The sequence below is a fragment of the Alternaria ethzedia genome (genome assembly GCF_023757985.1).
Source record: "Alternaria ethzedia strain BMP 0044 chromosome Unknown scaffold_42, whole genome shotgun sequence".
Classification (NCBI taxonomy): domain Eukaryota; kingdom Fungi; phylum Ascomycota; class Dothideomycetes; order Pleosporales; family Pleosporaceae; genus Alternaria; species Alternaria ethzedia.
Window position 1 is genome coordinate 37,589 of NW_026056235.1, and position 13,413 is coordinate 51,001.

The 13,413-nt window shown below is 55.3% G+C and overlaps 5 protein-coding genes across 5 annotated transcripts; all 5 read right to left on the reverse strand.

Annotated features, from left to right (window-relative positions):
* Window positions 1–191: 191 nt before the first annotated feature.
* J4E87_010035 (uncharacterized protein) lies at window positions 192–1,853 on the reverse strand (the record flags this gene model as incomplete). Its single annotated transcript, XM_049381609.1, has 1 exon — window positions 192–1,853. The coding sequence occupies one exon, from the start codon at window positions 1,851–1,853 to the stop codon at window positions 192–194; it is 1,662 nt and encodes a 553-aa protein (XP_049228605.1).
* Window positions 1,854–2,846: 993 nt separating this feature from the next.
* On the reverse strand, window positions 2,847–3,296 carry J4E87_010036 (uncharacterized protein; the record flags this gene model as incomplete). Its single annotated transcript, XM_049381610.1, has 1 exon — window positions 2,847–3,296. The coding sequence occupies one exon, from the start codon at window positions 3,294–3,296 to the stop codon at window positions 2,847–2,849; it is 450 nt and encodes a 149-aa protein (XP_049228606.1).
* Window positions 3,297–4,036: 740 nt separating this feature from the next.
* J4E87_010037 (uncharacterized protein) lies at window positions 4,037–6,589 on the reverse strand (the record flags this gene model as incomplete). Its single annotated transcript, XM_049381611.1, has 1 exon — window positions 4,037–6,589. The coding sequence occupies one exon, from the start codon at window positions 6,587–6,589 to the stop codon at window positions 4,037–4,039; it is 2,553 nt and encodes an 850-aa protein (XP_049228607.1).
* Window positions 6,590–7,257: 668 nt separating this feature from the next.
* On the reverse strand, window positions 7,258–8,817 carry J4E87_010038 (uncharacterized protein; the record flags this gene model as incomplete). Its single annotated transcript, XM_049381612.1, has 2 exons — window positions 7,258–8,183; window positions 8,238–8,817. The coding sequence occupies 2 exons, from the start codon at window positions 8,815–8,817 to the stop codon at window positions 7,258–7,260; spliced, it is 1,506 nt and encodes a 501-aa protein (XP_049228608.1).
* A 1,472-nt stretch (window positions 8,818–10,289) lies between these two features.
* On the reverse strand, window positions 10,290–11,498 carry J4E87_010039 (uncharacterized protein; the record flags this gene model as incomplete). The annotated part of the gene is made up of 4 exons (XM_049381613.1): window positions 10,290–10,805; window positions 10,859–11,044; window positions 11,097–11,322; window positions 11,377–11,498. The coding sequence occupies 4 exons, from the start codon at window positions 11,496–11,498 to the stop codon at window positions 10,290–10,292; spliced, it is 1,050 nt and encodes a 349-aa protein (XP_049228609.1).
* Window positions 11,499–13,413: the final 1,915 nt, after the last annotated feature.

Below are 13,413 nucleotides of genomic sequence, written 5' to 3' on the forward strand. Positions count from 1 at the left end.
TTGGTTGTAGTGTCTGTCGAAAGACGCTTTATGCACGTGCTGCGATGCAAGTATTCCTGTCTGATCCGACTGTTGAAGCAGTGTAAGATGTGTTACGTGGATTTTATGGAGAGATGATGTATAGTTTAAGGACGATATCCCGTACGTTCTACCAAGTCCATCATCCTAGCGCCAGAGCCTGTCTGCGTATTTTACAGCCTCGTAAAAGCATCAACATCCACCCTCTGATAAAAGCTCACATGCCCAAACGTCTCCCAATACTGCGCTAGCCGATCATGGCTGATGAGGATAAGTTGGCTTGTCATGTAGTTATCTGCTCTCAACGTCAGCATCCATCTTTTCACACACATTCCCCCACCCTCCACAGCATCAAATGAGAAGATGAACATACCATCTCTAAACCCCGTCGCAGCAATATGCCCCACACTCCTCACAATCCTTGCTCCCTTGAACATCTCCTCCTTCGCAACGCGAATAAGACCATGGGGGCCAATATCCGGTGCTATGAAGGTGTATTCGCCGCGGGGAATGTTGGGGTCGCCGGTGAGTTTGACGGCTTCGATGCGGCCCGTGTATACACTCTCATCTTCGTCCTCCCTACTCTTACTCTTACTGTTGTCTGACGGTTTCGTTGAACCGGAGATGTAGTTGTGGTACTGCTCTTGTAAAGTGGCGACGCTATCCTCCAAATCATCCGCGTTCTCCATCGCCGCGCTCTCCATTTCAACACCCCCATCCCCATCCTCCTCATCAGAAGCCCAAGCAGAAGAACCCGCCGCATCCGTCGGCGCCGTCGTCCAACTCCCCCCACTACTCACACTCTCCTCCCGCTCCCTCGCCCGCATAGCCCACAGCGCACGTTCAGGAAGCGGCTTCGCATCCCGCTCATCCGGCTGCATGATAGCCAGGAACTCGCAGCCGTGGCCCGCGTAGTCGCCGCACCAAATCCCTTGCCATGGTTTCTGGGGCGTGGGCGTGTAGCTCGATTCGGGTAGCGTCGCCCACGTGGTTACGTCCTCGCCGATACGCATGCCCATTCCCAGGACGCGGGTTGAGAACTCCATCCAGCGCCGGATCCGGAATGTGGACTCAGAGAGCTGGGAGAGCGTCGCGGGTTTCTGGCCTGGTTGCCGGTAGCCAGAGGGGGAGTGGTCGTTGCGCGTGCGGTCTGCGCTGGGGAGGGTGAGGGGAGGCCAGACGGGCGTGGCGTCTGTTGTTATAGCTGTCGGCCAGGGGCGGGTGAGCATGAGTTGGGAGAAGAGGGATGCGGCTTGTTGTTGGCGGTCGCGGTAGAGGGACATGCGGATTTCTTTCTGGAGGCGGTATCCTATATTCCCGACGGCTTCTTCGTAGGCGTCGCGGTTCAGACGCACAATGGGCGCGTTGAGGTCGAGGCGCACGTTGGGGCTGAAGGTGTGGATTATAGCTTCGGGGTGCTGGTCCCAGGATAGAGCTACGGGCGATCGTCGTTCGGCTACGAGGGCATACGCTTCGATTGCGTTGAGCCTGTGGTCGTAGCGCGCGATGAGCAGTTTGCCTGTGTGGGCTGTGTCGGCGAACCAGATCTTGCGCCGCGCGATGAACCAGTATGGGTGGTGTTCTTGGTATAGTTCTCGCCATGTGAGGCGCGCTGGTTTCGTGACGTTGGGCACCTCTGCTTCTACGAAGGACTGCCATAGCGTGTCTTGGAATGTGTGGGTGCGCAGGACTTTGCTGACCATGCTCACGGTGAGGAGGTCTGATAAAGTGAGGTAGCTGAGCACATGGTGGAGTAGTTCAGAAGGGAGGTTCAGCAGCGGCGGGATGGGCGTTTGCGGTGCCGGGCTTTCTGTCTCGCGAATCCGTAGCTCCATGGTATCGGTTGATGTTGCCGAACTCTTTGAAGTTGTACGCAGCCTCTTATTAGGAATCGATCGACCGTTGAAGTACCTCAGCTGCGGTGGCGAAAAGCTTATGTAGCAACCACGTCCGTCCCTCTTACCTCTCTTATGCAACCCGCACCGAAAAGAGGAGTAGTTAGTGAATCGTCTGCCCCAGGACTTAATATAACGCCTCAATCGTCGGTCCTGCAGGGCGCTCTTCCCCCCGATGCTACCGTCTCGGCAACGTTCCGTGGTGACACCTTCCCACCTTCGCCTAGCCTTAACAAGTCCGGGGTAGATTGGCGTGATCAAGCAGCGAATACGAGCGCTATGCAAGATCAAAGAAGATCAAAGCACTACTCGCGTATCTTGGACGCGCTCAGTACCTGCTCTTTTAGGTGTTTGACGTGTTTTGATGTTGGCTTTGCGATGATGACGATGTTGCGATATCGGATGATGCGCTGCAAGGGTGAGGCGGCTCGGGAATGACTTCGGGTGCGACGGCAGAGGGTGAGGAGGAGGTTGATGTAGAGTTTTGCCGCTGACAGGGGAAAAGAAGGGGTTGTATGCGAGGGGATAAGTGCTTGTCGTCGCCACGCAGGCGTGATAGGTGCGTGTCGGTCACGATATCGCAGTACGTCACCGTCCGTCCGTGCGCTGCTGCATAGCTGGCTTTTGTGGGGTACGTCGAACTTGACTTCTGCCACCAAATTTTGAGGCAGACATTGCATTTTTAGGGTACGCACGTCGCGATATCTTGTAGCGAGGAGGTATCCAGTGATGATGGGGTAAGTATCTGCGATGACACAAAGTGACTTCACGACGACATATCACCGTGCGCCCGGAGATGCGAGGATACAAAATCACAGTTGAGGCATACATCATCATCGGGAAACATCATTCATTCAGGCAGGATTTCAAGCCAGGCGACGACATCAACCACTACATACACCACCAACCAAACCCCCCAAACCCCCCCTCCGCCTACAAGTCCTTGAACTTGCCCTTCCAGGCCGCCTTCACCGGCGACCTCTTCACCACCCCCACCGGCCCCTTCCCCATCTCCCCCTCCCTCCTCTTCTGCTCGAAAGCCGCCTGTCTCCTCCTCTCCCTCTCCTCCTTCTTCTCCGCCAACCCGCCCACAGTCTTCTTCATGGCCGAAGCCCGATCTGCTTTGCGCAGCAAAGTCTCTTCAGCCGCCTTGTTCTTGTTCAGCTCTTCCTCGAGGAACTGACGGCGGCGGCGGAGCTCCACGAGTTGCTCTTGGATGCCGGCGGCGGAGTCCTGGTGGGCGGCCTTGGTGGCGGCGGCGACGACGTTGGTCTTGGTGGTGGCGGCGGCGGCGCGACGGCTCCTGACCTCGTCGAGGAGGCGGGCGTCGGCGGCTTCCTTGGCTCCGGCTCCGTACATGCGGATGGGCGGCGTTGCGTACATCTTGGCGATTTGGCTTGGTCGCGGATGTAGTGTGGGTGTGTGGTGGTGGTGAAGTGGTAGTATGGTATGACTTGTTTTGAATTCTAGTCTTGAATGTAGGTATGATGGTGGTACGGTAGTGTTTGAAAAGAATTTGGATGTGTGAGATGGATAGAGAGAGCTGGAGAACAGAAGAGTTGGAGACGAAAGGACTTCTTATATACTACGGACTTCTTGGCTGGGACGACGTCTGTTCTGCTGGTATTACAATAGCAAGGGCTGCAAAAGTGAAGGTGAGCATGCAAATTTTCGCTGACGGCTGGATTCTATAGGGCACAATAGCAGTCGATACGTTGGAAAAGGTGAGGCTGGGCGAGGTGAAAGGGCCTGTGGACCAATGACACCTCTCTGAATCGACTTCGAAGTGAGCGCGACTTTGGCTGCCGACTTCCTACTGGCTGCGAACTTCAAAATGTCGACCGCTCTACCAGTCTGCGCCACCGCAGAACGTTTCAGATCATTGGTTGCTATTGTCTACTCAATAACGTCGTTCTGTCCGCTGACGTATGTGTGCTGCGAACCTTGGGAACAGCCAAGTCAAACATCACGTACCGGGACAATAACCCTGGTCGAGGATAAACGCGACCATGGCATTCGCCCACCGTTTTGATCTCCCATAGTAACGTGCGCCCGCAACCACCAAGCGAGACATACCTCCATTCGAACATGACAGCAACGTCATCACCTCGAGACATCCACACTCAACGCGCACCCGCCTTCTTCTCTTCCCGCCAGACCCTAGTCGCCTGCAACCACTCCTCCGGATCCCCCGGCATCCCCAAATCCCCATCAAACCCCTCCACCTGCATTCTCTCCAAAGTAAAATCCGTAGTAGGCCGTAGCATCCACTCAGGAAGCGGACCACTGGTCACAAAGTCCTCGACATCTTCTATGAACCACGCTTCGGGGTAGCTCAGGTGTTCTAGTGTGTCTTCTTCCGGCTCAGGCTCTGGCTGCTGTTCTGGCTGTGGGGGTGAGGGTTCCTCAGCGAAGGCTCGTCGTGTCATTGCGGCGAGATCCATTTTGCCGAAGTTGGGTGGTAGGTCGGGCATAATCCATTCGTTGCTGTCGGAAGTATCGTCGAACAAGTAGTCGTTTGGGTTGCCGAAGTCGATCGGGTGGTTGTGAGAGGCGGGGATGGGGGTGTCGGAGAAGAGATAGTCGAGTTCATGGCCTTGGTTGTCGTTTGAGACCGCGAGAGCCGCAATCTCGTCAGTAGTTTCAACTTGGCCTTGAGAAGCGTTCTTCGAATTGGCACGCGCAGTCTCCTCAGCTTTCTTGCGCGCGACTTCTTCAACCTCCATCCGTGCAGCTGCCTCGGCCTTTTTCTTTGCAGCTTCCTCAGCTTCCAACCGCAATGCCGTCGCCAGTCTTCCCACACAGCCACTCATATTGCTGTTCACATCATCCCTGGTGATCTTCAGTCCACCAAGCACAATAGGCTCATGGTCTTTGATCTGCTTCTGTAGCATGCGCATTGCTACCAGGCGGTAGTCGACAGCAGGCTCTGCCTTCGCAGGCGACGAAGCTGCAAGCGTGGAAGACTTGTCCGGCGAGAGTGTGTGAGTGGTGGAGGACATTTTTGGTGTGAGGGTGGAATCGGAAGTGCGCTTTAGCGCTGTGCTTGGGCTTGTAGCCGTCTGGGTCGACGCTGGATGTGTTTTTGCCGCATGGTTTGTGGGCGCGCCTGATGGCGGCAGCTGGACATCAGCTTGCTGTTGTTGTTGGCGGTCCGCTCGCCCTCGACCCATGGACTGAGGCGTGGTATAGCCATTGGTAGGATGGTTCGATCCTGCAGACGCGACTGGCGACACTGTCTGACGCGGCGGTGTTGCATATTGCGCCAAATGGTGAGCGAATGAGGGGGCTGTTGCAGATGCGATCGCAGTATGCTCCTGCGACCTGCGCTGAGGAGAGAAGCTGGCAAGTTCCTGCTGTCGATGTGATCCATTTGGGGGCAATCCATTGTAGCCAAATGCAGGTTCGCCGGCTTGACGCTTTGCTGATGAAGTCGGACTCCTGGATATGGCCGAGGTGGCGAAAGCTCGCGTCGGCGAATTGGTGAAGGTAGGTTGCGCTTGAGATTGCGGTTGAGACACAGGATGGGCCGGTGACCTCGCTATGCTGCCCGTGTTGGCTGGATGTTGAAATGGCCGCTGCGGTGGAGACTGATGCTGGAACTGCCGCGATGCTGCGTGTGTGGGGGTAGCCTGTCTAGACGAAGACATCTGCTGAGCCGGTGGTGCGGATGGAACGAATGGTTGTTGTCCATGTTCCTGCGGGACTGCTTGACGTGCGGCCTGAATCGGAGTCTGATGAGAAGGCGCCGCTGCAGGACGACGCGCTGGCGACGCTGCAGGACGAGGCACTGGCGACGCTGCAGGAACAGGAACTGGCGTCCCAGTCGTCCTCGGAGCTGGCGACACAGCCATCCCCCCTCCCCCCTTCCTCCCCAGCCCACCCCCCAACAGCCCCAACACCCCATCCCACTTCTCCACCTCCTCCCCATACCCCCCCTTACTCTTCTTATTCCAATCCCCCCACGTCTTATGCGCAACATGCAGTTCACCCTTAAGCACCATCTCCTCAACCTTGTTCTTCCACGCCCGGATCTGCTTGCCAATAGCATGTTTCTTGTTCTTCTCGGTGAGACCCTCGCGGCAACACTTGTGGTGGCTCCCCTCGGGGTGTAGGCACTTGTACAAGCCATCTGGCCGTTTACTACAACTGGCGAGCGAGTCTTCGGTGGGATATTCGGGGACGGGGGCTTTGTCGAGGGGATGTACGCGTCGGTCTGGTTTTGTGGAGCCCCATTGTTGGCGGGTGGCGAGGATCTCGGCTGGCGAATCCATTCCGGGGGTTTGTGTGATGGGCAAGGGAGGAGGCGGCGATGTTGTTGCGGGCGACTTGCGTCTTACGTCGCGACAGCCATTCGTTTCCCAGGCGTGAAGCTTCTCGTACCAACGTGCTTTGGGGTGGGTTTGCTGCGCTTTGCACCAGGCTTCGATGGCGGGCTTGTTGTCGTTGTAGCGCTGCTCTTGCGATGTGGTGATGGAGTCGTTGCGGGCGCGTTTTGCTTGCGCTTCTTGCGATTCATCTTCTGGTCTTGGGCGCTTTTGTGCTGGGTGAAGCATGGGTGCTTGGGCAGAGCTGGGCGTATACGGGTTCGTTCCAGTTGGTGTGCTCGTCGAGAACGTGATGTGAGGCGACGACGTCGCGCTACTTGTCGGCGTTCTCGCGATCGGTGGAGGCATCGTGTACGCCTGGGCTCCTCGTGGGGTTGCGATTTACGTTCGGTGGCTGTGGCGTCGACGTCAAGGTGGGTGGTGTTGCGCGCCTCTCAAAGCTTATCGCGAGTTGTCCGGGGCGAGGTGAGTGATAGTGGGTACGCTGTGGAAGTACTATTCTTACGCGCTAGCGATCAATTACTGGGTGAAAGGCCATGTTTAACTGCTCTCTACGTTCACTGATAATGTAGTGTTGCCCGTGATTGAACTGTGGTTGAGGATGCGAGCTACCTTGGTCCAACGAACTTCAACTGTGGGAGACGCAGTTACGCTAGGGGGCTACAAAGATATCAAGATGTGTACGTAGAAGGACTTGAGGTGTACATGCATCCAGTCATGCATAGATGCAAGAGACGCGATCACATTGTAACCAGCTGAGCTAAACATGCAAAAGTAATCTTCGTATCATTCACTACAGATAGTTGTAACACCCGAAGAAACTACGTAACATACAAGACAGCCCTTTCATAGCTGCAATGTCTGCTAGGAGGGTTCTTTGAATGTTACAACCACCTGTCGAAATGTCATTCGTCGAAGTATGAATAGACTTGAGAGAACAAAGATGTATTCAAAGTGACAACAACCCCCTCCTCCAATATCTCACCCCAACACCACCCCCCTCCGCTCCCATCCCCCTAAGCCAACCCCGTACCAACACTCCAAGTCGCATCCGCATTAAAGCTCGCCGCAGCATCAAAGTCATGAACTCCCCCATTACTAGCAATATCCCCAACATTGTTGTAATGACGAATATACCTCGTCGGATACCCCCACGCCCTTATCGAACTACCCGAGCCCGTAAACCCTGACTGAGGACAAAACGTCGCATCCTCCTTGAACGCCTTTGACCCATCATTCGCCTGCAGCTGCAACACAAAGTTGAAATGACGAATAAAACTCCCAGCCGTATCCTTCGACTCAAACGAGAAACAAGCACTATTCGCCAGACCAGCGCGTACAGTCCAGCTAGCCTGTCGCTTGAGCAACGCGGTGCTGGAGGAAGAAACGACTTGCGTGTTAACGGTGGCGCCGGTGTGTGCGAGGTAGCGATCCGTGTATCCAGCGGTTGTGGCGCGGAACGAGATTGATGATCCGACTGTGTAGGCGGGTCCGCTGGTCAGGCTTGTAGTTGCGTATTTCGCGGCGACGATGTTGGCTTGTACTGCGTTTTCGGTTGCGTCGGTGGGGTAGCCGGATGTCATGACGCCCTCGTAAAAGGTTCCTTGCGCTCCGTTGCTGTTGTCGCCGCCGATACCGAGGATTATGGCGCCTTCTTTGCTCATGGGGTTGTAGCCTGAGGCGCTGGGTCGCGCGCCGTTGTAGTATGTTGATAGGGAGCCGGATGCAGCGTTGCCGCCGCGGAGAGCCCACTTGTTTGGGCCGCCCTTCAAGACGGTGGTGAGGAAGCGGTCTGTGAGAGTGGGATCCGCGGGGTTGTTCTTCGGGGACATGCCGGAGAAGAGACCGTTTTCCAGGTCGGCCATTAGCCACGGGCCGGAGCCGGCGCCTGTGCCCCAGATAGTGTTGGATCCGAAGTAGATAGCTTCCATGTGGCCGTTTCCTGTGGGGAGTTGTTAGTGAGATGATTGAGAGGAGAGTGTGGGAGTCTGCGTACCGGTGTCGAGATTGTTGGTCTCAGCGTTACCGTAATCGAAGCAGCATGCGTCGTTGAAATGCGTTCCATCGAGGACAGCGTACATGCCCTCTGCTGCGTCGCCAGTTGCTGAACCGCTTACTTTGTTGTTGCGGTACCCAGTGCCTGGAGAGACAAAGACACCATATGCCTTCTTTCCATTCAGTGTGACTGGTGCGCCGATAGCACCGGCCAGGTTGTCATAGCCATTAGCTTCCGGGCCATTGAAGCCGCCTGGAGGAGCTTGAGTGAGGTGGTTACCACGACCAGATTGATCGTAGATAATGGTAATGAGACATGTGGTGTTGGCGCAAAATTTGTCTTGAGTCGCAGCATTGGCTACACCACCAGCGGAGAGAGGTGCAACGTTGGTGGTAGCGCCATCGGATCCGCGCTTGACCTGGTAGAGAGAACCGCTGAAGGAGTTGTAAAGCGCGCGAGTAGTGCTGTGAGCGGCGATGCAAGGCGTGTTACCGGAAGCGTAGATGTCGCAAGGTCCAGCGGCCACAAAAGAACCCGTAGCGACAAGGCCAAGCGCGGCGATCTTGGATGGGGAAGGCATGACTGGCTGTTACTATTATTACCGCGAGAGAAGAACAGGGTGATCGTCTGAATCACCAGAGAGCTGATACATCGCCCGCATTTAAACAAATGTCTCTGCAGCCTCGTTCTTACTGTGTCAATATACATAGTTCATGTCTGCGTCCGTGGACTAGATGAGAAAGGCAGTTGGAAATGCACGGAGTGCAATTTCTCCTCCAACAGCGACAAGGCCTGCACTTTTATCAGCCTAAGGACGTCACGAGGTTGCAACTCCAGGTTCTCTGGCGCCTGCACTCCCCGTATTTTGGCTGTGTGGATTGCGGGGGAGACCAGGGTATGAGGCTGTAGCTCCGGAAGATATAAGCTTTGCCGAGGATCACCCACCTGACGAGGCGCTTACCACACACAAACCATGCACACTCCCTCGACACATCGCGATTCATCCTCTCTGCTCTCTATTTTCGACATCACGGAATCCACCATCCTCCCCTCCACCACCCCTCCACCACCCACCCTTGGACAAGGTCTAAGGTTGTAGTGCCGGAAGAAATAAGCTTTGCCGAGGAACATCAGTCGGATGACAAGACCTGTACTAGCGTTTCCAAGAGCCGTCGGAGGCAACGCCGTTACGCCGCATACACGTGAGAACGTATCCGTAACTTTCCATTCCAGGCAGTGTGAACATTTTACAGTTCCTGATGCTCCACCGTCACGAAGTGCGAAAGTTCGTCTCGGCATCCACCTCCGATGGCGTTCTAGATCCGATCGTCCGTTTGTGACAGTGCCGACAGACATGCGTGTGACGTATAAACCTTGAATCGTTGTTTTGAAACGCGAAGTGAGCCAACTCATGCAGTTTGAAGCTCGCTGGTGTCAATAGTATCGCGGGCGAAGGTTTGCAGGGCTAGATTCACCGCTTACGGCGTGCTTATGGTCGGCGCTTTCGCAGTTGGGGTGGTTGGAGTTCCTTCAATAGTCTGGCCGATGTTCGCCGGGTGAGCTCAAGGGCTGCGATCCAAGGGTACCGTGGACAGGATGAAGATGGCGCAGAACGCCTTCTCTCACGTATCGAGGGTGCGAAAGTGTTGAGCTGGATCGTCGAAATTCCTGTGCGCGAGGCTAAGAGCTGTCATACTGCTGACATGTTAGCCTTCCGTCATTGACGTCCAATGCGGGCCGCTCACTACACGGATGCACGAGTTGAGCGTGTGGACGTAGTGGCGCATCGCACTGAGATTATTGATGTATTCGGCGTCCTGGCCGTCTGTATTCTGAGAATGTCTATTTTTGTACCCTTGATAGAGTCGTCGAACGTGGTATCATGTGCTAAAGCGATGCAGAAAAGTCCACCAAGATGTAAGCGCCCCCAATATGCCAGTCGTGACTTTATGTTTCCCGCTTGCGCGTACATGATGCGCGACGTGAGATCTTTGATGTCGGTTCGAGGACGCTGTCGCTATCCATATTGATCGCGCAAGTCGGGTCGTGGCGTCACCGGTCGTGTCCGCTGGATCGCGGTGCCAACGGTGGTAATGGCATGTGGTTCTCGTGGAGGTCACCGTGTGTCTCGTACCGCGCCGGACGTTGCTTCATCCGCTCGACTTGCATTTCCACCTCGCTGGTCAAAGTGATCGTCATGTCGGTGTCCGTAGTCATATTTCCATTGTTGCTTTTCGGGCGGACCTTGCCCCACAGGCGCGACATCCCCGTTTTGGGAGCTTCCTCCTCTTCTAAAATAGCTTCCTGGCTCCCTCGTTCCAGATCCTGTTCTGTGTCCGCCCAATGCTTCATCTCGTAGCTGTTGCCCTTGTCGTTGGCGAGTTCTGGCGCATTGCGCGGTGCTGTGGATTTTCGGTTCGTGGAGGAATGCGACGCTGATGCATTGGCCGTTAGCGTCTTTGATGAGTTCGCGCTCTTCTTGAAGGATATGCCACCTGAGAAGGATTGCGATAGACTGAAGGGGATCTTCGCGAGGAGAGGTTTTAGTACTGGGGCCGAGGCGCATATCTGTAGCCAGTAAGCATCGTGTGACTGATTAGCAGTCGTACGTAATGACTTACTACACCCAAGTCTATCTCTACAGCGGCCGCAATCCAAAGTGGATATGCGTACCAGGTTTGATCGTACTCGTTGTTGAAGAGACTCCGATAGATGAACCAGGTACGCACAACACCAGCAGCAGAGACAATTAGCCCCATACCGAATAGCGCGGCGACAGCCATGCGCTCACGCAGACGCATGTGAAGCTGGGATCAGTTAGTAATGTTTTGCCTTGCGTATGGGATTGAGCCAACTCACGCCCATGACCAAAGGTATTGGTGTTAGTGTAGTAAGAAAATCCGCGACACAGTTGATGATTCCGCAAATGAGAGTCGCAGTTCCCTCGTCCATGCAAGTATCTGCCGGTGCGCCGATAGTCCAATAGTTCTTGATGGGTGTGCAGAAGAAGACGGCGATGAAAGGAAACGATATCAAGATGCCGAGTGTGTAGGCAACGTTGACATGAACCGCCCACTTGAACCATCTAGGCCAGTTAGCAAAGCTATCAGAATGCGACAACAATGCCGGAAGTACTCACGTCTTCCCCGAGTCTGTGACCAAGCGGTAGTAGAAGCAATGCAAAGAGAGTCTCGTGAAGCTCGCGGCCGCTGTGAAGACGACCTTGGCGGTCATGGCGATTTTGTAGGCCGGAACGAACATGTGAAAGGGTATATCCCAAACATGTCTATAGTGGTTTGATGATCAGCTGTATGCGATGCGAATGGACATCGGGTTATTTACCTATCCCATCCATATCGGAGGTTTGCCAGGAGAACGACGGCAGTGAGACCGCACGTGAAGAGCAGCGCAAAGAGGATGAAGATATCGTCAATACCGAACCACCTCTTGATCACTATGCGGGTGTATAACCGCGCAATCACAACGAGGATAGTTAGTGCGATGAGGATGCTGTTGACGATGAGGAGGGCAGGGCCGCGCGTTTCCGGGTCAATGTAATTCGGAGTCGGCCAACCCAACAGGACATCCACCGGAGGCAGCTGCATACTGGATTATCGTGGGCCTGCCCGGGGAAGTATGCGAGACATGTGGGCGTGGAGGATTGACGAGCTGCGGATAGACGGGTCAGGTCAAAGAAACGAGATCGAGAGCTTGCCACTAGGATAGGGTCTCGAGGGTTATGTTCTGTGAAGAGTGGGGCTGCGCACATGGCCGTTAGCTCCATCCATGTCATGAAGCGCAATGGCGCGCTGGCTACCGTCACGACGCTGGTGTCGCATTGGCTTCGACGCTCGGCTTGTACACGGACCGTACGCAAGGCACGATAATCGTGGCGCATCAGCGGGGTCTTGCATGCGGCGCACGAACTCTCCGTGAAGGGTGGAACCCAAAATCGCGACAAAAGGTTCTGCCAACCGCACGATCCGGGCAGCAATGACGAACACCTGGACGGGTTCGCTCCATCATGATCCTCCCAGGCATTTTGAGTGCATCCCAATGACCTCGGAGATAAATCCATTCTGCCCATTCGGTCGGTAGCAAAGATGGTTCTTGGTTGGACACTGGCTTACGGGACACCAATTTCCGCCTCGCCGGCAGTACAAACATGCCGCCACGACAACGAGTATGGCAGTCCCTTGCACAAGAACACGGTCATGTCTCAGGTCACAGGGACATCCAATGGACGAGTCGTGCCACCTGTAGCCACGGGAGCTAGGTCTTGGCCGAGTTGGAAGCATCCGGGAGGCACCAACCAGTATAGTCCGGCAATAACGGGGGGCAGTTTAAATCGTCGAAACTTTCTAGACCCTGAAACCATGTGTTGAATGCAGCAATCGACGCGAAACATGGTGTTGATCCAAGGGTTCGTGGTTGTGGAGGGAAGGTCTGCCTGTGCGTGCGGCCAGGTCAGATCAGGCATCCCACGCTAGCGCCGACCGCACAGGGCCTAGCGTCGGATCTTTGTCACCCTGCAGCGATCCATTGCTGTTCCGCCCCACCCGTATCCTCCATCGTCGAACTCAAAACTACGGGGGCATTTCGATCTAATTATGTTGCGAAGGAATCACAACGACTGTGCCGCGTGAACATCGGCACCCGACAAATGCTATCATTATCTCCGAGGACGCCGACATCACGGATATCACGGACCCGTTGACAGCGGTGTGGCTGTTGCACGCTGACGTGCAGTGTTCACAGTTCAACAAACCTTCGTAAAGTCGGACGTGCAGTTCTCGCGGCATTGGGTGCGGTCATATAGCGCCGACACCAGGGTACTGGAGCTTACGCGTGCCGATGTATTCTGCAGAACCCATCTGCTACCCACTCTTTGATCAATGGCTGCGGCGTGGGTATCACTAGGGTATGTACCGACTCGTTCACGTATGACGCCTACATGCTCGAACGATGAATCCTTCGCTCCATCGGTTCCAAAAGCCACACCGCTGGATCCATGTGCGATATCCTCCGCATAGGACGATGTTCGCGCTCAGGCCCCTGACTCGACATGAGGCTGATACGCCCTCCTTTGCGCTGCCGGGACACGGCTGCCACGAGGCTGGCAGTGGCTTGCACCTAAATCCATAGCGCGCGCAATGCACGAGCATGTCGGCGTGCT